At 37.8% G+C, this 24537-nt stretch overlaps 1 protein-coding gene across 1 annotated transcript in view; it reads left to right on the top strand.

The window, feature by feature from the left end:
- TTC9 (tetratricopeptide repeat domain 9) overlaps window positions 1-23956 on the top strand; it is a 59507-nt gene extending 35551 nt beyond the window's left edge. The window contains exons 2-3 of the mRNA XM_001376165.4: window positions 604-786; window positions 18017-23956. Of these exons, the coding sequence (XP_001376202.1) occupies window positions 604-786; window positions 18017-18096 (263 nt within the window). The 3' untranslated portion in view covers window positions 18097-23956. The remainder of the gene's footprint in view (window positions 1-603; window positions 787-18016) is intronic.
- The last annotated feature ends 581 nt before the right edge of the window (window positions 23957-24537 follow it).

Raw genomic sequence — 24537 nt, 5'->3', positions numbered from 1 at the left:
TATTAGGATATATTGCTTTAAAAAAAACCCAACAACTTATATATTTAAGTAGGATTTATTTCTTTAGTTTCTTTTTTTACCATTTATTTTTATTTCATCTTCATATGTATAACAATATAATATGTAATATAGAAATAAATGTAATACATATGATTTGTTATAAATATGTAATAAATGCTTATTTATCCAAGGGAAGCATAGCTGCTTCCATATCATGAGTTACCATGGCCAATGAACTCAAAACCTCATGGCTAGTCATAAGCCTTCCCATGTTTGAGTCGGTCCTCAGCAAAATCAGTCAAAGAGATGAATTTGGATATTATGTCAGGAAAAACTTCCTAATATTCAGAAATGTCTGAAAATAGGGTGAGCTGGTTCAGGGGATGATTGGTTCCCCCTTTTTGGAGGACTTTAAGTGGAGGCTGGAAAACCACTTATTGGATACATCATGGCAGGGAATCCTTTGTATGTGGGGTTAGACCACATGGCCACTTCATGGAGTCCTTTCCAACTCTCAAATTCTGTGATTCTGTGAAGGAAGCTTACAGCTTTCTCCATTCCGAGTTCATGTCCTTCTCTCTTCTTCCCTCTCAACCTCCATAGCCTGCCTACTCCAAGCTGAATTGGTGAATTATGAACGAGTCAAGGAGTATTGTCTCAAAGTTCTGAAGAAAGAAGGGGAAAATTTCAAAGCTCTCTACCGATCAGGCGTGGCTTTTTACCACCTGGGTGACTATGACAAGGCACTCTACTACCTGAAAGAAGCAAGGTCCCGGCAACCAACAGGTAAGCTTGTAGCACCTTCTTTCTTTCTTTTTTTTTTAAGTTTATTTACTTTTTAAAAATTAATTTAGAATATTTTTCCATGGTTACATGAATTATGTTCTTTCCCTCCCCTCTTCTCAACCTCCTCCCATAGCCAATGAGCAATTCCACTGGGTTTTACATGTGTCATTGATCAAGACCTATTTTCATATTATTAATATTTGCACTAAAGTGATCATTTAGAGTCTACATCCCCAATCATATCCCCATTGAACCATGTGATCAAGCAGTTGTTTTTCTTCTCTGTTTCTACTCCCACAGTTCTTTCTCAGGATGTGGATATCATTCTTTCTCATAAATACCCTAGAATTGTCCTAGATCATTGTATTGCTGCTAGTAGAGAAGTCCATTACATTTGATTGTACCACAGTGTATCCATCTCTATGTATAATGTTCTCCTGGTTCTGCTTCTTTCACTCTGCATCAATTCCTGGAGGTCCTTCCAGTTCACATGGAATTCCTCCAGTTCATTATTTCTTTCAGCACAATAGTATTCCATCACCAACAGATATCACAGTTTGTTTAGTCATTCCCTAATCGAAGGGCATCCAGTTTCTTATCAACTAGCCAAGGCAGGTTTTCTGGACCCTTCTTGGATAAGGTGGCCTTTTTTCAGGACTAGATAATGAAATTATAACAAGAGTTAGATTGTATCATTAGGATTTTACTCAAAGTTGATAGAAGTTTGGGTGTCATGGAGGGAATGTGGAGAGCAACTACTTAGCCCTTAAAGGATGAAGAGTGTTCCACATCCACTGAACACACCTCCCAATATAGACAATTCCCTGGCAGCTAATCATCCTTGACCCTTAGCTTAGGTCGCTAAAAATGAGAGGTGACCCCCTCCCCATTATTATCCCAAGTAATTCTAGAAAAAATAAAATCAATGTCATAAACATCATATAAGAAGAGACAAAACTATCCTTATTTGCAGATGACAAGATGGTGTCTTTGGAAAATCTCACAGATTTAGTGAGGAAACCTAAGTGAGATAATTAGCAACTGCAAAGAGATGGCAATACATAAAATAAACCCACAAAAAAAAATCATCCTTATTCTGCCTGCATATTATAGAGCAATACCAAAATTTAGGAGGAAATAATTGAAGGAGAAAGCCATTTAAGATAAAGACAAAGAACATAAAATGATAACCTCTCCAGAAACACACAAGATTCCTACACATACAACTTCAAAATACTCTTTACAGATATAAAAGACTTAACTAATTGGGAAGAGATAATAATAGCTAGCATTCATATGAGATTCACTGCACATGAATGAGCCTTGTCCTTGTAATTAAAATGACAATACTACCTATTTAATTTGTAGATTTGGTGCCATACCAATCAAATTACTGAGGTGATGCTTTTTAAGAACTAGGAAAAAAAAAAACTCCAGAATTTATTTAGAACCAAAGGTCTAGAATGCACAGGGAACTAATAATAAGAAATACAAAGGAAAGGAACATAGCATTACCAGATCTTAAACTATATTATGAAATAGTAGTCATCAAAATTATTGGTTTTTAAAATAGATAAATAAATTATTGGAACAAGCTATATAGGCAAGAGACAGCAGCAATGAAAAATAGTTATGTTTGATAAATCCAAGAATAAAAATTCCTGGGAAGATATATTTTTTGACTCTAGCTGTTTGGCAGAAATTAGGTTTAGAACAAAATGCCATATCCCATATATACCATGTACATACAATAAGCTCAATATTGATACATATCCCGAATCTAAAAGTTGCATCTTTTTTTTTAAAAAGCAGAAAAAAATAAGATCTACTATGGTAAGAATAAGAATTTTTAATTTGAATTTTTAAGAGTAAGAATTATTTTAGCAAATAATAGGACTCGTAAAAAAAAAGCAAATAAATTTTAAGTCTATAAGTTAAGAAAATAAAAAACTTCTGTTCAAAATTTGCTAGCTTCATGACCCTGGATAAGTTACTTAATCCCAATTGCCTAGCCCTTACTGCTCTTCCATCTTGGAACCAAAATACTTAGTTTTGGTTCCAAGATGGAAGGTAAGGGTTTAAAAAAAACAAACAAACTTCTGCATAAATAAAATTAATGGATCTGGAACTAGAAGAGAAATGGTAGAGTGAGTGAGGAAAATGTCTACCCTATATAACCAATAAAGGACAAACATAAATATCATGCAAAAATATGCATAACATATAGCACAAAGATATAATACCAAGAGCCAATGCCAATACCAATTTACAAATAGAAAAGTGATAAAAAACAATTAACAATTTTCAAAATAAGAGTTGCAAACTATAAATGAGAAAACTATTTGCTCCAAATGACATTTAATAGTATAATTAATGCAAATTAAAATAACTCAGTTTTCATTATTCAAATTTGCAAAGAAAAAAGATGGAAACAACCAGTGCTGAGGGAAAATATGAAGATATAGGCACACTAAATCACATTGATGGAGCTGTGAGGTGGTCTTACTTGTTCTTAATTTCAGTTTGGAATTGTGCAAGAAAAGTGATTAAATTGCCTATACCATTTGGCCCAGCAATCTCACTCCTGGGCACATATCTCAAAGAAGCTTATGGCAGAAAAAAAGGTCCAGTGTATACCAAAATGTGCATAGCTACACTCTTTTTGGTAGCAAAGAATTAGAAATAAAATGGGTGCCCATAATTTGGAGAATGATTGGAAAATGCCTTGCATAATAAATATATGAATGTAATAGAATAACATGCAATAAGAAATGAAGACAAATATATGAATATAAAAAGAACATTATTTAGTAAAAAATGGAGACAAATAAAGCTTTCATCCAGAGAAAAATGAGAATATGTGTATGACCAGATGCAGAGGAAAAGAATGGACATAATGACTGTGACAACAAGAAGGTCCTTGGAAAAAGTCAAAATCAAGATCTTGGAGAGGTGATAATAAGCATACTTTTCCCTTACAAAAGGGAGGTGGGTAACTATTAGGACAGAATATTTTACCAAATTATCAGATATGATCTCTGATTCAGATGTTTTATTTTGCTAATTTTCTTTATCACAAGAAAGCTTTCCTTCTGGAGGGAGGGGTAACATGACTGTGATTTGAAAATGAAAGGTATTTAAAAAAAGAATAGAGGTGGAACATAGTGAAGATGGGTGACTCAGGACCAGAATTAGTCCTAAAAGATCAGAGGGAACAGAATTTAGCCCAGTCAGTATTTTCATAGGATGGAAACCCATCAGACCAGTCTTGCTAGTCTTTTAAACCTGCTGTGAGGTATTAAACCACGAAGCAGGGGCAAGTTGATGGCTAAGAGGAACAATGGTTAACATAGTTGGGTTGGATTGTGGTCAGTGATCAGTGGCTGTGGCAAGGGAACCTGTGGCAAAGAAACAAGAGGAAAGAGAAGTTATGGAAACAAAAATGTGTCTATTTTCTAGGCACTACAATTGGGATCCCTAATTAGTTGTATTTGGATCTGGATAGTCAATAAAGCTGTCATGGTCCCTGCCTCTCTGTGAGTTTATATTTAAAGATAATTCAACAGAGCAATCCAAACAAACCCAGCCCAACAGAGAACATGTCAACATGACCAAAAATGCGGAAAGCAAGAAAAGAGAATGCCATGAACCCAGAACAGGGCTGGCTTATAGCTTCCTTTCCCTATCTTATAGGTGAAAAGGGTGGCCTGAAAAAGGAGGTTGGGAAAATGTGTACACCAGGGTTGTTTGCAATAACAATAAATTGGAAGCAAACTATGTGCCTGGCAATTTAGAGAATGGCTGAATCTGTCAATCAATAAACATTTATTAAGTACCTACTTTGTACCAGGTCTCGTGTTAATCACTGGGGATACAAAAAGAGACAATCTCTGCCCTCAAGAAACTTACAATTTAAGGGGAGAAATAACATGCAAACAAAAATATACAAAGCCTTATTATTATTTAAACTATATATTTTGTAATAAAATGTTTTATTTTGTATACAAAATATACTGTATATTTTATACACAAAATATACAGTATAAATAGGAAATAATTAAAATAAGGAAGGCTCTCGAATTAAGAAGGGTTAGGGAAAGTTTCCTGTAGAAAGTTGGAATTTAGTTGGAGCTTAAAGGAAGCCAAAGGGATGCATAGTGATAAAGGAGGAAGGAGAGCATCCCAGGTATGGGGAACAGGCAGAGAAAATGTCCAGAGCTGAAAGATGCAGTGTCTTGTGCACGGAACAACTAAGACACCAGTGTTCCCAAATCAAAGAGTATGTTTTGGGGAATAAGGTACAAGACTAGAAAGGTAGAAGAGGGCTAGATTCTGAAGGACTTTAATGCCAAACAGAGCATTTTGTATTTCAAAGGAAGCTACTAGAGTTAATTGAGTAGGGTGGCAACATGAACAGACTTGCTTTTTAGGAAAATCACTTTAGTGACTGAATAGAGAAAGGATTGAAGAAAGCTAAGGCTTGAGGCAAGTAAACCCACCAGCAGACCATTAAAATAATCAAGCCATCTGGTGATGAGGACCTGTACTAGAGTGGTGACAGTGTCAGAGAAGAGAAGGGAGCATATTCAAGAGATGTTGAAGAGATAAAATCGACAGACCTTGGCTAGAACTTGCATATGGGGGACTTGAGATAGTGAAGAATTGGGGATAGTTAGGTGATTCAGTGGAATGAGAGCAAGGTATAGAGAAGGAAGGTCCTGGGTTCAAATATGACCTCAGACACTTCTTAGCTGTGTGACCCTGGGCAAGTCACTTGGCCCCCATCTTCTAGTCTTTACTACACTTGTATGTTGGAACCAACACACAGACTTGATTCTAAGTCAAAAGGAAAAGGTTAAAAAAAAAAGATAGTGAGGAATCCAGGATGACTCCTAGGCTGTGTGCCTGAGGCAAGATGATATTGTCCACTACAGTAACAGGAAAGATAGGAGGGGACAAAGGTTAGGGGGAAGATAGTGAGTTCCATTTTGGATATACTAATTTTTAAGATGTATACTAGATATCTGGTTCAAGATGTCTGAAGGGCATTTGGAGATGCAAGATTGGGGGTCAGCAGATAGACTAGGGAAGCAAAGATAGATAGATTTGAGAATCATCAGCATAGAAATGATAATTAAATCCATGGGAGCTGATGAGCTAATGAAGTAAAGTAATACTGAGGGAGAAGAGAAGAGAGTCAAGGATACCTACAGGTAGAGGGTGTGATCTGGAAGAGGATCCTGGAAAAAAGACAAAGAAGGAGTGGTCAGTAAGTAGGAGGAGAACCAGGAGAATAGTGTCTCAAAAAACTAGAAAAGACTATCTAGGAGGAGAGAGTAATCAACAGTGTCAAAGGTCAAGGAGATTGAGGATTGAGAAAAAATCTCTGGATTTGGCAACTAAGAGATCATTTGTAACTTTAGAAAGAGAAGTCTTGATGGATTAATAAGGTCAGAAGCCAGATTATAAGGGGTTAAGATAAGAATGAGAGGAGAGAAAGGAGAGGCACCTAGTTTGGATTGCCTTTTTGAGGAGTTTAGCTACAAAGAGTAGAGAGTTGGGAATGATTGTTAGCAGGAACAGAAGGATCAAGTGATAGATTTTTTAGAGTGGGGTAGAATAGATATATTTGTAGGCAATGGGAAATGAATCAGTATAGAAGGGGTAACAGAGGGGGCAGTTTGTTGGAGGAAAGGGAATGGAATTCGATAGCTTGAGCAAGAAAAGAGGTTATCCTTGGTAAGGAGAAAGATCAGTTTTATCATATGAAGTAGGAGTGAAGAGAGAGATGGGGTCAGAAGGCATCTGAATGGTAGATGAGGAAGAAGGGAGAAGAGAGAGCTAATGTTCAGTGGCCTTAATTTTTTTCTGTAAAATATGAGGTAAAGTTCTCTGCTAAGAGATTGGGGGGAATAGGGAAGCCATTGAAGGTACGAGGAGTGATAAAGAGGTTTGGAAGAGCCATTGTGAAGACTGAGATATCAAGTGGATAAGGAAGTAGGATTGCCTAGCAGCAATGAGGGTCCAGTTGAGATAGTGTAACATAGATTTGTAGGAGACCCAGTCAGGATGGTTGCATGATTTTCTCCACCTTCTTTCAGCAACTTAGGTGAAGAAACAACAGTGATGAGAGACTTGTCTGAGTGTAATCAGTGATTAGATAAGGGGGTTAGAAATTCAAGGGAAGGCAACAGTGAAGAATTGAATTGGCTTGTCAAGGAGTGAAGATGTGAAGAGGAGAGAATAGATAGTACAGGGAAGATGGCCTAGAAGAGAATTGAGGGGTCACAGTGTGGATGGGTTATATTCTGAGGGACTTATGACAAAGAATGCTATCCACTCCCAGAGAAAGAACTGTTGGAGTCAAAATGCAGATCAAAACATATACTTTTCACTTTAGTTTATTTAGGTTTTTATTTGGGAGTTGGTTTTATATGATTATATGATTATTCTCTTACAAAAATGAACAATATAGCAATATGTTTTGCATGATAAAATATTTATCGTCCAAATTGAATTGCTTTCCAGATCTAGGAAGGGGGAGGAAAGGGAGAGAGGGTGACAATTCAGATCTTATACCTTGGGAAAACTTGGGTAGAAATTTATTACAAGTGATTGATAAAATATAAAAATTAAAAATAAAGAGTAGGATTATATAAGAGAAGGCAGAGAGAGAGAGAGAGAGAGAGAGAGAGAGAGAGAGAGAGAGAGAGAGAGAGAGGAAAGCTAATAGATTATGGTTGGATAAGGGAATGTCAGAATTCTTGAACATGGAGGTGGTACATTTATGAGTGATGGTAAGATTAAAGGTATGATCATTTTTGTGTGTGTCTAAAATGGGGTGAGGAGGTGAACAAAGTGAAGAACTGAGTGGTTAGGGTATTTGAGGGAGAATTAACATTTGTCGTGACCTTTACTAGAATGAAGACAAGAATTGAAAAGGAGAGGAAAATCATAAGCTAGGTATGAAACTCATTGAGGAAGGAAAGGGAGGTCTATAGACAACTGCTACCAGAATTTTGATTGGGCAGTAGATATAAATAGCATCAACCTCAAAAGAAGAGAGGTTACTGAATAATAAAGGAAGGGGGAAAGTTGGATGTGGAAACAGGGAGCAAGAATGTCTTGAATGTCTTGACCACTGAGGTGAAGAGAATGAAGAAAGGTGTAGCCACTACTGGGAAGTGTGGCCAAAGAAACTGTCATCAGGAGAAAGTTGGGTTTCAGTAAGAGCTAGCAGATGGAAGGAGTGGGAAAAGAATAGATTTAAAATGAAGGGAAATTTATTGCGTATGGAAAAGGAATTCCAAAACAGAAAAGCTGGATAGTTTAAGATGAAACTTTGGGTTGGGAGGGTTGAAAGGGATGGAAATGAGGAATCTGGTGGAAGAGGGTTTGAAGTGGGGTTAGAATGATGATTTTCAGGAGTTGTAATCTGGAATGTGAAGGGTATGACTAGGTGTGAGAACATTCATCTTTGAGTGGAAAGCATCACCCACAGAGGACTAGCACAAGAGTCAAAAGGGAGGTTTATTCTTCTTTGCCCTGGGGTTTCCCCATATCCCAATTGGGACTGGCAACAGGAGGTGGAAGATTCGATGTGCAGGTACAAAGGAAGTAGTTGTTTTGGGGCAAATAGAAGATGCCTGGCCTAGCCTGAAGCAGCTGAGCCCAGCAGATGGAAGACCTTTGATCTGAGGACTTCTCACCTGAGGAGGATAAATGATACTATGTAAATGTAACGTCCAGTCCATTCAGTTTACTTCCCAAACTTGCCCTTACTCTCAGATTGAGTGCTGAGAGAATGACAGCTACCTCAAGTTCTAGGGGTTCTCCTATTACTGTAGCCTCTAATTCCTCACTAGTATGCTTCCCATTTTTAATCCTGCAAAAGACTTAGTTAGCATTTAATAAAGGCATTTATTCATACAGTATAGCAAGAATAATAGCTATAAAATATTCTTCCACCAATAAGCACAGCATCCTCCAGGAGAATTGATTTGGAGTGGTAGTGATGCATTCATGTGGGATACACATGGCAAAGGCAGCTTATTGCCTGTGGCACTGAAGAGTCTGGGGAACTTTTTTTCTCTTTGTAGAGTCCTCCCACAGCCCACACATCTTTGTTGGGCAGATTTCTCAGCTGGGCTTTTAGGGTTTGCTCCTATCTATGCAGCTAGGTGTCGAATTGGGCCTTTAGTTAGGAAGAGATGAGTTCAAATCTGGCTTACTATACTTACTAGATAGATTCTATACTAGGTACTTACTAGCTGTGTGACCCTGGCCATATCACTTAACCCTATTTGCCTCAGTTTCCTCATCTGGAAAAATGAACTAGAGAAGAAAATGGCAAATCACTCCAGAATCTGTGCCAAGAAAACCCCAAATGGGATCGCGAAAAGTTGGTCACCACTGAAATGAGTGAACAACACACCAAAACTGATAGAAAGTGTTTGTGTTTGTGTATCCAAATAGAAAGTATCGCAATGGAAAGAAAGCTAGAAATAAGTTAAAGAAATAAAAGAAACATCAGTTTCAGGAAATCTCCAAGGGCCTCGGTTGTCTTCATCCAGGCCCTGAGAGAAACTACGCTGGCTGCTTCAGGGAGGGCTATGCCATCCGCTGCTGACCATCCCTGGCTTCATGCTCCAGGAGTATGTCATCAGAGTCCAGCTGCCATTGTGAGGGAGAACTTTTGTAAAGGGCATGCAGGAATTCCTCCACACAGACTTCCTCTGTTCTGAAAGGAGTGCCTAGTGGAGCCATAGATTCAGAGAACCATTCAGTGTCAGAACTGGAAGAGACCTAGGAGATCATTTAGGTCAACCCCCTCATTTCACAGAAAAGAACTCTGCAAACAGCTGCCAAGGAGGGTAGGGGGTCAGGGGCAAGGGCAGGCCAGCTGCATTGCCCGCCTCCTCCCTTCTCTAGCACAGAAAACAAAGGTCAGGAGACACAAGAACTTTATATAACTCTTGTTTGAATGAATGCTGTCCTTATAAAAGGGAGTCTCTTCAATCCTCAGAGATTGTCCTGTTGACAAGGGTAGGAGGCATCCAATAATGGACAATTAAATTTAATTCAATAAGCATTTATTTGGTCATTTGCTGTGTGCAAAATAATAGCACTGTTAGATGCTTGAATGCTAGAAACAAAGTTTAGATTTGTGTTTATAGTCAAGAAGACTCTCGAATGTGACCTCAGACACAATAGCTGTGTGATATTGGGCAAGTCAATTAAAAATAAAGCAAAACATATACCCTCCAAAAACATCTTTTTACCTCAGTCTCCCCAAGTGTAAAATGTAAAATAATAAGTATATGATATGTAAAATAATAGCACCTATATTCTAGGGTTGTACTAAGGATAAATAAAATGGGGAGGGTGCTGGACCTGGAGCCAGAAGGAAGTTTCATTTTGAGTTCAAAACTAGCTTCAGATACTTCTAGCTCTGTGTCTCATGGCAAATTACTTAATCCTGTTTACCTCAGTTTCCTCATCTGTAATATGAGCTGGAGAAGGAAATAAAAAATGGGTTCACAAAGCATTGGACACAACTGAAAAACAACTGGAAAACAAAAAAGTGCTTAGCACAATGTTTGGCAAATAGTAGATATTAAGTGAATGTTAGCTAAAATCATCAGTATTATTGTTATTGTTTTGTTTGTTATTAGTATTATTGTCATTATTATTATTAGATGAGATGTGGTCCTTGCACTAGGGGAGTTTATAGTTTTACTTGGGAGAAATAATAAAACAGCAGCAATAATAATAGTAACATTTTTGATGCTTTACAATTTACAAACCACTTTACACATCTCATCTCTTCCACTCATACAGAGCAAACCAAGAAGCATATGTGATCAGTACAATGGAGAATTGTGAGATGAAATGCTATGGGAGATTGGAGGCAAAGATCACTCCAAATGAAGAGTGTCATGCAGGATTTGGTGAAGAAGGTAGCATTTGAGGTTTAAAGGATGAGCAGGAATTCAGTGGGTAAAGAGGGAGAAGGCATAGGAACTAGTGTAAGCAGAGGACACTGAGTCAGGGAAATACATTGTATTGTCAGGGTGTAGAAAAAGAAGACCCCAATTTGATTAGAGTACATGAAGAAGAGTAATAAAAATAGTGACTACCATTTACAGAGTGCTTTAAGGTTTGCAAAGCTCTTTCCAAATATTATCTCATTTGATACTCACAAAAATCTTAGGAAGTTCTTGCTAATATTATTATTATTGTTATTATTCTCATTTTATAGATGAGGAAACTGAGATATATATAGTGGCAAGGTAACTTACCCAGATTCATACATCTAGTTTTATGTCTGAGGCTACATGTATGAACTTTGGTTTTCTAGACCCAGGTCAAGATCTCAACCCACTGTATCAAAACAGCTACTTCTCTAATAAGACGCAAGGCTGGAAAATTAAGGTGGGACCAGTTTGAGAAGGGCCATGAATGCTTAGCAATGGAAACTAAACTATATTTGTTGAGTGATTTGGGGCTGCAGAAGATTTTTGAGTTTAACTACCAGGTGGCATTGCTAGCCATTTGCCTATGCTCACTTCATGCCCAGCTGGAGCTGAAACTGCTCAGTAAGGACAACGTTCTTTATGATTACCAATTAACTAGCCTCTCACAATACAGTACTAGTTTATCAAGGGCTGGGTGGGTCTAGCCAATCAAAATTAATTTTTGACTGTCATCCTCTCCATCCCATCCATACATGAGAAACCATTCTACCTTTTGAAGAGGTATTGGCATAATGGAATGGGCTTCATGCAGGAATAGACCGGCATAGCTGGTTGCTGTAAGTGGCGTTTCCTCTTAGCAAAGAATCACCAAGAAAAGAAACATTAAATAATAACCAGAGTATGCAAATAGAAGAGTCATGTTTGGCATATAAAATAACTACTGAGCACATGGCGGGCCCAAACACTGAGCTTCCTCAGATCCTGGAAATTCCACCAGGTTCTGCACAGCCATTGCTTCAGCAGGGAAAGCAGTGCTCATTTGAGGTTTTTTTGGTTTTTTTTCCCACAAGACAAAGAGGCAGACACTCTGGAAGTACTTTAATCCAGTTATTCATGGCGTAGAAAATAGACTCTGGATGTAGGTGGCATCAAGAGCTCAATTTAGGCCAACGAGTATAATTCAAGATCTGATATGAATAGAAAGTCAGAAGAGTTCATGCTTCCTCTGGTCTTGGCTGTCTCATTGCCAGCCAGAATCCTTGGCATCATTTGGCCTTTCAGAGGCATTCCTTTCTGACACTGAGCACGTGGGCTCCCCTATTTGCTTCTGTGTTTTTTCTCAGACCACTTCTATCTCACTCTCCCAATCCAAAGACCCCATTAGTCCTCATAGAAGAGATTAAGATAAGCTATAGAGGGAGGGGGCTTTTCATGAGTAAAGAGAGGAAGAGGAAGCGATCTCATGATAATAAGTGCATCTTAAGGGAATTTGTACATTATAAGACAACCTCTCATAAAAGGTTATACCTAGCAGGACTGTATCCTCATCCTCAGGAGAGGGGATGTATGAGTTCCCATTGGCAACAAGTTCCCAAAATGTTAATGGTCAACAGAATAATAGACACAATTAACATAGTCTTAGGAGCCAGGAGTTGATCCTGGAAGGACAAAGACCACATGCCTTGGGATAAAGAGTAAATCTCAACAAAATATTACCCCCTTTCATTTGACTGCCTCCTGAAGGATCTTATCTTTTTTTTTTTTTGGCTATGTCAAGAATGTATATTTCAATCTGTGACTATCAACTTTTTGTCAGGAAGTCAAATAGTATAATAGATGATATTTGGAGATATATTTGATGGATAATAGATAACTAATAAATCAGGTAGTTATCTTCTTTTTATTCCTCCTTTTTATAACTTCTCCTTCCTCCCATCTTCTTCCCTTCAGTTTCCCCCTTCAGTTTCCCCTTCCCCCTTCTTCTTCAGCCTCCTTTTTTTTGTCATTTTAAAAAAATTATTTTTTTTTGGTTACAATACTCACTTTATTTCCCTCCCTCCCCTCCACCCACCCTTTCCACAGCCGATGCACAGTTTCATCGGGTATTACTTGTGTCCTTGATCAGAACCTATTTCCATGTTGTTGTTTGCACTAGGATGTTCATTTAGTTTTCATTCCCACCCATATCCCTTTGACCCATGTATTCAAGCAGTTGTTTTTCTTCAGTGTTTTTACTCCCACTATTATTTAATATAGTTTTAGAAATCCCAACAATAGCAAGAAAAGAAAAAGAAATTAAAAGGCAATAATAGTGATGAAGAGGAGAGAAAATTAGAACTCTGTTTTCAGGTGTTTTATTTGAAGAACTCTAGAGAATCAGCAAAGAAACTGACAAATAATAGCTTCAATAAATAGCTATTCTTACTTATGTATATAAAAGAAATCTACAAAACCCATCAGCATTTCTACATAGCAATAACAAATTTCCAGGAGGAAATAATAGCAAGAAAAGTTCCAGGGGGCAGCTGGGTAGCTCAGTGGATTGAGAGCCAGTCCTAGAGACGGGAGGTCCTAGGTTCAAATCTGGCCTCAGACACTTCCCAGATGTGTGACCCTGGGCAAGTCACTTGACCCCCATTGCCTAGCCCTTACCACTCTTCTGCCTTGGAGCCAATACACAGTATTGACTCCAAGATGGAAGGTAAGGATTAAAAAAAAAAAGTTCCATTCAGGATAACTAAAAAATTCACAACATCATCTACCAAGACATAGAAACACAATTATAAAGAAAAAAATGAAGTAAATAATTGGAGACATATTTACTATCCATGCCTAGGCTACACCAATATGATAAAATTGCTGATACTATCTAAATTAACTTGCAGATTAAACAATAGACCAAATAAGTTATAAAGGGAGCACTTTATAAAGTTAGACAAAATGAAATAAAAATTAATTTGAGGGAACAAGGGGCTAAGAAACTCAAAGTAAATCATTTTTTTAAAGGATGAAAGGAGAAAAGTACTTCCAGACCTCAAATTATATTATAGAGTAATAATAGCAAAATTTGGTACTGTTTAAAATTATAAAAGTAGATCAATAGAACAGACTAGTTGACAATATTAAAAAAAAACAACCAAACTCGACAACTCTATTCTTCAATAAACTTAAAACATAAACTGTTTGGGAATAAACTCCCTATTTGGCAAATGCTTCTGGAGAAATGGAAAGCATTTGGGTAAAAATTTGGTTTGCATTGGCCTTTATACCAAATAAATTCAAAAAAGAAATGTGACCTGAATATAAAAGAACAGTATAAAAAGTAAAAGAAAATAGTGAGATTTTGTACGTTTTATGACTGTACCTGGGGGAGAATATTTTAAAATTTGTATTAATATCCTTTGTTTTTTATCACCCACATTTCCCAATTTCATTTCACTTTTCTCTCCCCAGAGATTCAGCCCTTAAAAATAAAAAAGGAGAAAAAGAAAAGTTTAGAAAAGCAAATCAGCATACCAACCAAGTTTGACAAGTTTTACATACATGTAGTACTTTCCCAAATCCCCTGCAAATAAAGGAGAGGGAGAGAAACATATTATTTTTTCTCTTTGGGACTATTCTTGATCAATAGTTTCATAACATTCATTTTTTAATTGTTATGTTGCTGTTATTTTCATCCATGTTATTATAGTCAGTATATATGCTATGGGGAGAAATTCTTAACCCAAAAGCAGTGGCAGGGGGAAGAGATCATAAAAGCTAAAGAAAATAAATAAATAATTCCAATGATGTGAAATTAAAAAACCTCTGTACAAATAAAATCAATGCAACTAGGAAAATTGTCAAATTGGAGAAAAAAAGGTTTTGCATCAGATGTCTCTAACAATGCTTAGATGTACAGAGCATAAAGGGAATTAACACAAATATATGACTAAGAGACATTCCCAATAGATAAGTGGTCAAAGAATATGACCACTTTCAAAAGAAGATCTTTAAACTATTAACAGTTTTCTGAATGTTTGTTCCAAATAAGTTAATAATCATTGAAATACAAATGAAAACAACTCAGATTTCACTTGAGGCATAGAGATGACACAATGGATAAAGTGCTGAGTCTGGAGTCAGAGAGACCTAGGTTCAAACCTGGCCTCCACCACTGGCTGTGTGACTTTGGGCAAGTCACTTAATCCTATTTGCCTTAGTTTCCCCAACTGTAAAATGGGAGTGATAATAATAACACCTACTTTCCAGGGTTGCTGTTGAGGAATAAATGGGATAATATTTGTAAATCAGCACAGTATTTGGCACATAAGATAACATTTGCATTTGCCTTGGATAAAGGATTAAATGGCATATTTATTAGATCTATCGCAAAGCTAAGAGGGATAACTGGAACACTGAATGAAAGTAAGGTTCTCCAGGCAAAAAAAAAAAAAAATATATATATATATAGGCATTTGAGCTGAATTTAAGAATTCAAGAGAAATAAGTGTAATTGTATATTTGTATACAAAACAACAACAACAACCGCAACCAGTCCAAGATGGGGAAAGTATAGTAAGCTGTTTATCTGGAAAATATTTGGGGGGTTTAGTGGCCTGCAAGCCCAGTCTGAGTCAGCAGTGTAGTATGGCAGCCAAAAAAAACAATACAATTTTGGACTATATTTAGAGAAACATAGCTTCCAGGAATAAAGAGGTGTTAGTCCCTTTGTACACTGTCCTGGTAAGATCTAGGATGTGTTATTTATCTCTGAACTCCACAGGTTCATAAAGCCATTGCTAAATGGTGCAACGTTCAGAAGAGTGCAACCAAAATGGTGAAAAGACTGAAGTCCTTATTCTTTGAGGATTAGGTGAAGGAATTAGGCATGTTTGATCTGGAATAGCACATAAGGGGCATGTTTTTCCTCCCCTTCCATCCTCTCTATCAATAGATAAAGTAATATATATATATGTACATATATATATATTTACATATATATGTGTATATTTGTATATATATATTAAGGTTTTTACATAGATATTTACTGGGAAGATATAGTAAAAACAAAAATACTAGTGGTATCTCCCATTTCCCAATACTTTGGGACATTCTCTCTTATTACCTTGGTCCTGAAGGAAAGTGGACTGACTTAAAGCGGTTTCTACAAAGCACTTTAGGCTGGCTGTCTTGGATTCGAGGACTCTTTGTGGCCAAAGGCATAGGCTTGTTTTATTTATTGGCAGAGAGAAGAATCAGGAGTAACAAATGGAAATGACAAAAATACAGATTTAGGTATAATGTCCATAAAAACTTCCTCATAGAGATATCCAAAAGTTAAGTGGACTACCTCAAGACATAATGGGTTCTGCTTTCTTGGAGGTCTTTAAGGCAAGGCAATCACCATTTATTCAGCACTTGTTATGTGCTAAGCCCTGTCCAATACTAGTGAAAAGACCATACATGTCCTCAAGGAGCTTACATTCCAAGTGAGGAAGGTAACACGCAAGGGAAGTTGAAAAGGAAGGTACCTACCCATAGGAGCATTGTCTTGGTGTCCAGAGAGGCAGAATCATAACCAAGAGGGAAATAAAGGTTGTGTATGGGATTGAAAGTTGGTTTGCTAAGGTCTCTTCCCCAAAACGGAGGCCTGGGAGGGACTCACCAAGGAGAGACGGTTCCATCATGGTAGAGGTGTGTTCCAGGGTGAGAAGGTCTTGGGGACAGATGGATGTTGCAGAATGAGGAGGACCCTGGTCTTGAGGGAAGGCCCACAATGAGTATCAAAGTCAGAGAAGTCCAAAGCACAATCAGGAGAGGCTGAGTGAGTAGTTGTTAGTGCATCATAGTGGAAATTTCTTTAGGGTTTGTATTAAGACTAGATGACTGCTAAAAATCCCTGCCAACTCTCAAATTCCTTGATTCTATGATACCTTGTTTCCAGTTCTTTGTTACTGCAAAAACCTTACTATAAATATATGAGTATATTTTGGTGTATTTTTGTGTGTGTGTATAAAAATGACATATGTAAATATATTGTTGTATATGTGTATATATATAATAGTATTATGTATGTAAAGTATTTGTCAGAGTTGGCTAATAGATTGCTTTATTTTTTACTCTCTTTTTTTTCTTTGTTGTAAGGGATGATTCTCTGGGAAGAGGAGGGAGAAATGTATTGGAAAAGGTTGATAATTTTTTAAAAAAGGTATCCATATAAATTTTAAAATATTCTCTCCAGGTTCAAGTCATAAAATGGGCTAAATCTCTTCAGCTCTCTAGAACGGGGTCCCAGGGACCCTCAATGGCCTATGTAACATACTTTGAGAACTGTTATATTAAGTCATGAGCTAGGCATTCAGAGGAAATGAAGAGGAAAAAATATAATATATTGTATATAAATTATATATATGTATATAATATAAATCTAGATATATGCTTATCTGTGTGGATATTCACATCTCTTCTTGGAGTATATGCCCATCAATGGGATGCTATTCCAAAATGCTTGCAACAATTATTTCACATCTATACCAACAGAATCACATATTGTTCTGCATTATCTAACAGTTCGATGTATCCGTCTCTTGTTTTCCAGCCAGATCACAAGGTTTCTGAGGGTAGTTGGCCCCCAATGCTACTAGCAGAGCCTGTGCAGAACACTTTCTCTATCCTCCTGGCTAGAGTTGATAGAGTAGCCTGCAAGTAAAGGGTTATACGTGTCCTAGTTCCTTCCATTCCCCAGTGGGTTGTCTTGCCAGCTGTCTTTAGGAAACTCTGCCCAGTGGTCTGGCATTGTAGGAATCTGTCCAGCCTGCTTTGTGGAGTTTGTCAGGCTGGCCCTAGCTATAAGGATAATGTGATGCTAGAGCCGAAGGCTCTGTGCCCCTCGCCTTCATTCCTCACCATCCTTTCTGTTTCCGTAGGGGCATATTGGCCAGGAACTGAATCTCATGGTGGGGAGGGAGCTGCTGCCCATTCCCTGAATCTTCTCCTAGCTCTACAGCCAAGTACATCAGGCTCCAATTCAGAAATTAAAAAAAAAAAGAAAGAAAGAAAGAGAAAGAAAGAAAAAACCAACCTTCTGGCTCCTTTCAACAAAGCATTAGCCAGATGGTCACAGATTAATCAGTGGAAAGTATTGGATCAGCTGAACTGGTTGGTTCTGGCCTGTCTGCTTTGTATAGACCCAGTTTGTCTGGTCTTGGGAAAAGGCCAACCATCTTCCTTTCTCTGGTAGTAGCTCACCTGTATCTTTCCTTTCCCTGCAGATACCAATGTGATACGGTATATCCAGCTGACAGAGATGAAGCTCAGCAGATGTTCCCAGAGAGAGAAAGAAGCCTTGTAACCAGGAAGCTTCCTCCAGAGAGGGACCCATGGTGGACATTGTGCTTCCAGGGGCCCAGCAGGCGGATTTCCCTTTCCTGGGTTTGGTCTTTTTCCTGCACTTCTCCCATCTTCCTTCAAAAGCCCCCATAACTCTTTGTCTGCTCCCCGTATGAAGGGAAAGAGGGAGCGAGCAAGATGAAGCCGGCATAACACTTGGCCACTTGTCAGAAAACGGTCGAAGCCCTACTCCTTGGATGAGAAGAAGCCTGAAGAGGAGATTGGGTCAAACTGGGAAAGGTTTAGCCGGTGGTTTCCATACCTGAAAGGCAATTCATGTTAAAGGCAACCTTAATTAAGTCTGTGAGCTATAGTCCCTTCTAATCAGCCCCCTGATGGACGAAGCCATCCCTCCCCAGCCCTAACAGACACATCTGGGAGACGGGCACGGAAAGAGCTGGAGACCTCAACCCTCTCCTAGAGGGATGTAGATGTATATACTGATGTCCCTCCCCGTCTAGTACTCCTGTTCTTGGCTCCTGTTGCAATCTATGTGCCCCAAATCCCAGATCTCCCTTTGGGGTTCTAGGTCTAGGTCTCTGTTATAGGCTTATCTGTCCCTGAAGCCCCCACTAAATGCCTTTTCAATGAACTTCCATGCCATTCTCATAGAGCAATGCTGATGGCAGAAAGGGGCAGGTTTGGGAAAGTTAAGGCAAGGGAAGGCGGGAGGGGAGGGGAGACTCCCCAGTGGGAGGGAGGGCAGTGAGGCAAAAGCTGAAAAAGCTTTGTATAAATCAGGGGATAAAACTATGGACAAATTAAGTGCAAATAAAAATAAATTAATAGGTGATAATTCCTGTCATTTCTTTTAGAAATTGCCCACCCCCAACCACTTTTTCCTCCCCTCATCCCATACACTGAAGTCAAGGATGTACTCACGCAGCACTGGATGACCTCCAAAGCAGCTGGCCATTTACTTAGTTCCCTGTGGAGTTGCTTATACTCTGTACTGTGCGTCCTTTGCAGCGGTGTCTACCCCAGCATGTGTGCTCCCAATGGAATTCAGCAAGCATTTATCAAGCACCTTCTTTGTATGTTCTAGGACTGTTCGAGGTGCTGGGGACACAAAGACATGATACAAAGAGTCCCTGCCCTCGAGGAGCTTTCATTATTCCCTTCATGAACTTAAGTTTAATCTAGTCAAAGTTGGGGAGAAAGACTTCACTTGAGTGATAAGTTCATTTCTGGACAGCTATAATAGTTAGGAAGTTTTCCCTCATTTTGAGACACAATCTGTCTTCTTGTAACTTCCACCCATGAGTCCTTGATTTTACCTTCCTGGGCCAAACAAAGCAAATTGAATCTATCTGTCACATAACCACTAAATGTCCACCACCTAAGATTTTTCTTCTCTAGACTAAACGTCCCAACGGGTTTTCTACTCTTTCAGTATCATGTCGATCGCTCTCCAGTAGGCATTCTCCATTTTGACCCTACCTTCCTTAAAATAGGGCATTCAGAGCTCCGCTCAGCATTCCAAATGTGTTCTGAATGGAACTGAGTGCAATGACCTCCCACCCTCCCCTTCCAAGATCTGGACATCATGCCCTGGAATTGCATTAGCTTTTCCAGCAGCCAAAGCACACTGCTGACTTCTATGGCATTCATAGTCACTTAAAAATTCCTTGGGTCTTTGTCACATGAATTGCATTCTAGGCTTATCTTCCTCACTTTGTATTTGTGCAGTTGATTTTTTTGAGTCCAACATCAGGACATTGTGCTTACCCTTACTGAATTTCATCTTTACTTCGACCCAACATTCTGATTTGCTGAAATCTTTTCGGATCCCACATCTAAGATTCCATTGTATTATTGATCTCTCCTAGCTCAAGAACAACCATTTCATAAAATCAGCTATAGAATCTGCTTTTCTGATGACATTGATATTAGTTCTGTTTTCCTAAGTTATCCTTTTCTTTTGCCTACCAGTTCTCAAACATTTTGGCTCAGGATGCCTTTACCTTCTTATAAATTATTGAAGATCCTAAAGATCTTTAGTTTATATGACTTATAGCTAATGTTATTTACTATAGTAGAATAATAATAATAGATAAAATTTTAAAATATGTATTCATTAACAATAGAAATAAGCCCATTACATGTTAACAGAAATGGCAATTTTTTGTGAAAAATACTATTTTCCCAAACAAAAAAATTGAAAAGAGTGGCATTGCTTCACATATTTTCGCAAATCTCATTAATGTCTGGCTTATTGGAAAACTGCTAGGTTTCCATATCAGGTTTTGCACTCAATCTATTGTGATAAGTTGTTTTGGTTGAAATTTATGAAGGAAATCTGGCTACAGAGATATGTAGTTGGAAAAGGGAGGAATATTTTGGTAGGCAAATAACATCTTAGCATTATTATGAAAAATTTATGACCTCAAGGACCCCCTGAAAAGGTCATGAGGAATCCCCTGGGTCCATGGAACACATTTTGAAACCTGTTGCATTAACCCATGATCTAGATATTGAGAGCAAGTGAAGAGTTGGAGGTTGAATTTCATCTTTCATTCTCCTCAGCTCCAGGTTAACAGGACTTCATGATTATATTGCACTTTATAGTTTACAAAGCACTTTCCTCACAAGAATCCTATAAGGCAGGCAGTGTTATCTCCACTTTACAGATGAGAAAATAGTATCATTGCTAAGTATATCTGCCCAGGAAAATCAAACAGTAAGCATGTGCTAAGTGCTTATTTATTATGTATCAAGCTGTTGGGGATACAAAGACAAACACAAAACTTTTCCTGTCCTCAAATGCAACAAAAAGGGGATAGGAGAGTTAATAGCAAAGAGGGAATCTGGAAAGACCTCATGTAGGAGGTGGTGGAATTTAGGCTGCACTTTGAAGATGGTCAGGAATCTAAAAGGGGAATCTAGGTGTTGTCGTAAAAAGAGCTCTAGATTTGGAGTCAAGAAACTTAACTATGGTTAAATTTGGCTTCAGATGCTAGCTGTGTGACCCTGAGCAAGTCACTTAACCCTGTTGGCCTTAGTTTCCTCATCTCTCAAATAAGCTGGAGAAGGAAATGGCAAGCTACACTGGTATCTTTGTCAAGAAAACCCCAGAAGGGGTCACAAAGGGTCATCCACAACTGAAATGATTCAACAACTTCGGATTCTAAGAGGTAGAGGTGAGGGAGGCATATAGCTAATAAGTGTCAGATCCAGCTTTTACTTTGGGTTCTAAACACTTAGCCCGGAAGTATTTCTTCTTTGATTGATTCATTGCCTTCTGATTTGAGGTCCAGCCTCTTTCCATTACATCCCACTGTTTTTCTTCCTACTCCCTATACAGTATTGATTCCAAGATGGAAAGTAAGGGGTTAAAAAAAAAACAATTAGAGTCCAATTCTCCTGACTTCTTTCTCCTGATTCTTCTATCAATAAATGTTCATTTAAAACTTGATTAGGACTGTATGGTACAAGAACAAATCAATCACGTTCTGAATAAGTACTTACTGATGATACAAAGCAATATGAGACATGTAGTATCATAGACTTGAGTTGGAAGAGACTTTAGAGTTGAATGAATCCCACTCCTTTATTTAAGAGATGAGTACACTAAGACCCAGAGAGTCTTAAGTAAATTCATCCAAACACCTATAGGCGGAGAATGGCTGAGAGAAGAAATAATCCACATTCTCTGTCTTCTAATCCAACACTTCCCAGCTTGTGGAGTGATTGTCAACACTCACTCACTCTTACCACTTTGCAGTCTGGAGTGGTAAATCTCATGGAACAAGGGAATTACCAAACTTCAAAAACAATCAATCCAGACAATTTGATGCAGGACAAGAATGTAGGATTTGGAATCAGGAGAGATTTAAATTTCATTGCAGATCAAAACTGTAACTAAGGTAGGGTGACTGAAACATTTTTCCAGGGAGCTGAAACTTAAAGAGTGCAAACAGGTCCCAGAGCATATTTCTTCTCCTCGTCTAGAAGCTGTAACCTTCCTCATCCCCTGACACCCTTGTGAGCTCTCCTCGCCTCTACTTCCCACAGGCATAAAAAATTCCTATTTAAAGCTCTGAAACTCACTAGCTATATGACCATAGGTAAATTATTTTACTTCTCTGAACCTCAGTTTCTTATCTGAAAAATGGAGAAAATAATGCCTATAATACTTAATCCATAAGGTTGTTGTGAGGTTCAACTGAGATAACAGGTTAAGTGCTTTGCAAATCTTAAAGCTTTAATTAATGCCAGCAATTGTTATTATTATTGCTAGTAATAATAATTTCATTCTCATCTTTTTGACTACTGATACTGATTTTGAATTCTGATAAAAAGAGTCCTGGAATAAGCCACTATCATGCTACCATATTTTTATATCTAATGTTTTGTAAAATCTTGCATAAATGGATAAAATATCTGTTCTTTGTAACTGAATAAAAATATTAGAATGTACGCTTATCTCCTATGGGTTCACTGAAAGTATCTTTGAGACAACTCTAGTAGCAGATAGGCTGAAAGTGATAATATGTACCCTATTTCATCTCCGCCCATGAATTTTTTTCCTCTGCTGCTTTTCTAAAATTTGAAAGTATATCGTTCCACATAGATTGAAGATTATGATATTTATTTGTTTGTTTTAATAGATCAATGTCATTTCCATGTGATTATGGGCAATAGTTCAGTCTGTAAAAATGGTATGTTTGATTAGTTTATTGACTTTGTTCTCCAAGATCTTGATGGGGGAGGGAGGGTATCTGTATTTGTAGTATGGGAATTTGTCATCTATCAAGCCACAAAAGACTGAGCAAAGCTTCTGATGCATAATTCTAGCCACCAGGTCAAGCCTTGCTAAGTATTCAGTAGGTGCTACATTTTTACAGTCTATATGGTATGATTTGCATACTTTCTATGCCATTTCCTTGTATTATTTACACTGATCACTAAGTCTGAGCTTCCATTGGATAATCCTTCTGTAATTTCCGGTGGTAGTGTTCTCTTTTGGAATTGTTGTCATTACTCCTTCCATTGCCCTCCAAAAATCTATGTGACAGCCATTCGTTTAATGCTCCCTTGGTGACATTGTTGACTGAATTGACACAAATGTCAACCATGAAGCATTTTTTAAATTCTATTTTCGATATTAGCTGTTTCATAGACTCCATCTAAGAGTAAATCACTTTAAGTTACATTCGACAAATCCAACAGCATTTACTTGTTATTAGCCTTTACTTGGCAAAGTGATGTCTGCTTGTTCTAAAAGTATTCTGTAGGTTTTTGACCTGTAAATCATGTGCTCTAAAAACTATCTATCAACAAAAGGCAGTATAAATGTTATAGCATTTTCATGTGGTTTGTTCAATAATTACCAGGTCACTAATAAGTTTCCTTTTACACTCCTAGAACTTTTGGGCACACATTTTTGCTAAGCCAATATGTTGTTTTCTTATGTGTTTATAGTTTTTTTTCATGGTACTCCAAATGCTTTTTATAAAGTACTTTAAAGTGTAATTCCCTTATATTTGAGGAAGTAATTGGTGTTCTCATCTTTTAGTAATAGATATGTGATGCTTTCTGTTAAGCTGGTAAAGTGCCTTGCTAATAATTCATGCTCTACTATGGAACATCTGAGCCAATAATTATGGATCTTATTGACGATGATGATGATTATAATGATGATGATATTGATGTTTTCATCTTCATGTTCAATGGAGTACAAATAGAAACAGTCCTAGAACAAGTCACACTATCTTACTGCTATTGTGCTTTTATGTTTAATGTTTAGCCTATTATTGTGTGAGTAGATTAAGTGATTGATTTTTTTTGTAATTGAATTAAAGTGTTGGGATGCAAATTTATCTTCTGTATACTCACTGAAGCATCTTTGAGACAACTCCAGTAACAGTTAGAAGGATGCTGATTTTCTCTGTTCTTGTCTTCTTCCCTTCCTTCTTCCTTCCCTTCCTCTCTATCTCTTACTTTCTTTGTTAGTGCTACGCTCCCAGACCCAAGAAATTTGGGATCCATGTAGTATTGTTCTTTTAGGAGGAGAGGATAGAGTCAGGGGATGGAACTTAGAAAGGAAAAACTGTCATATGGGCTTGCATATTCAGTGCCCCAATTCCATTTAAAGCTACTCTGTGTCACCAAAATAATGTAGTACTGGAGAGTTTTTAATCATTTTTGGATGTGGGAGAAAGGTGGCAACCATAGAATCCCTAGAGATGCTGCCTTCTGGCCCAAGGTGAATAGGAGTGGAAAGAAGGAGGTTAGAGTTGAAAGAGAGGCATTAATAATAATATCATTACACAGTGTTATGTTTATAGAAGATATTATTGTTCTCAGGAGACTTTCACATACATTTGTATGATTTTCACAATTTGTGAGGTAGGAAAAGCAGGGTTATTATTCCCATTTTGTAGACAAGTTGTAAATAGGC

Source organism: Monodelphis domestica, chromosome 1 (assembly GCF_027887165.1).
Source record: "Monodelphis domestica isolate mMonDom1 chromosome 1, mMonDom1.pri, whole genome shotgun sequence".
Taxonomy (NCBI): domain Eukaryota; kingdom Metazoa; phylum Chordata; class Mammalia; order Didelphimorphia; family Didelphidae; genus Monodelphis; species Monodelphis domestica.
Note: the sequence above shows the minus strand (reverse complement) of the source record. Positions and strands in the feature narration are given on the sequence as shown.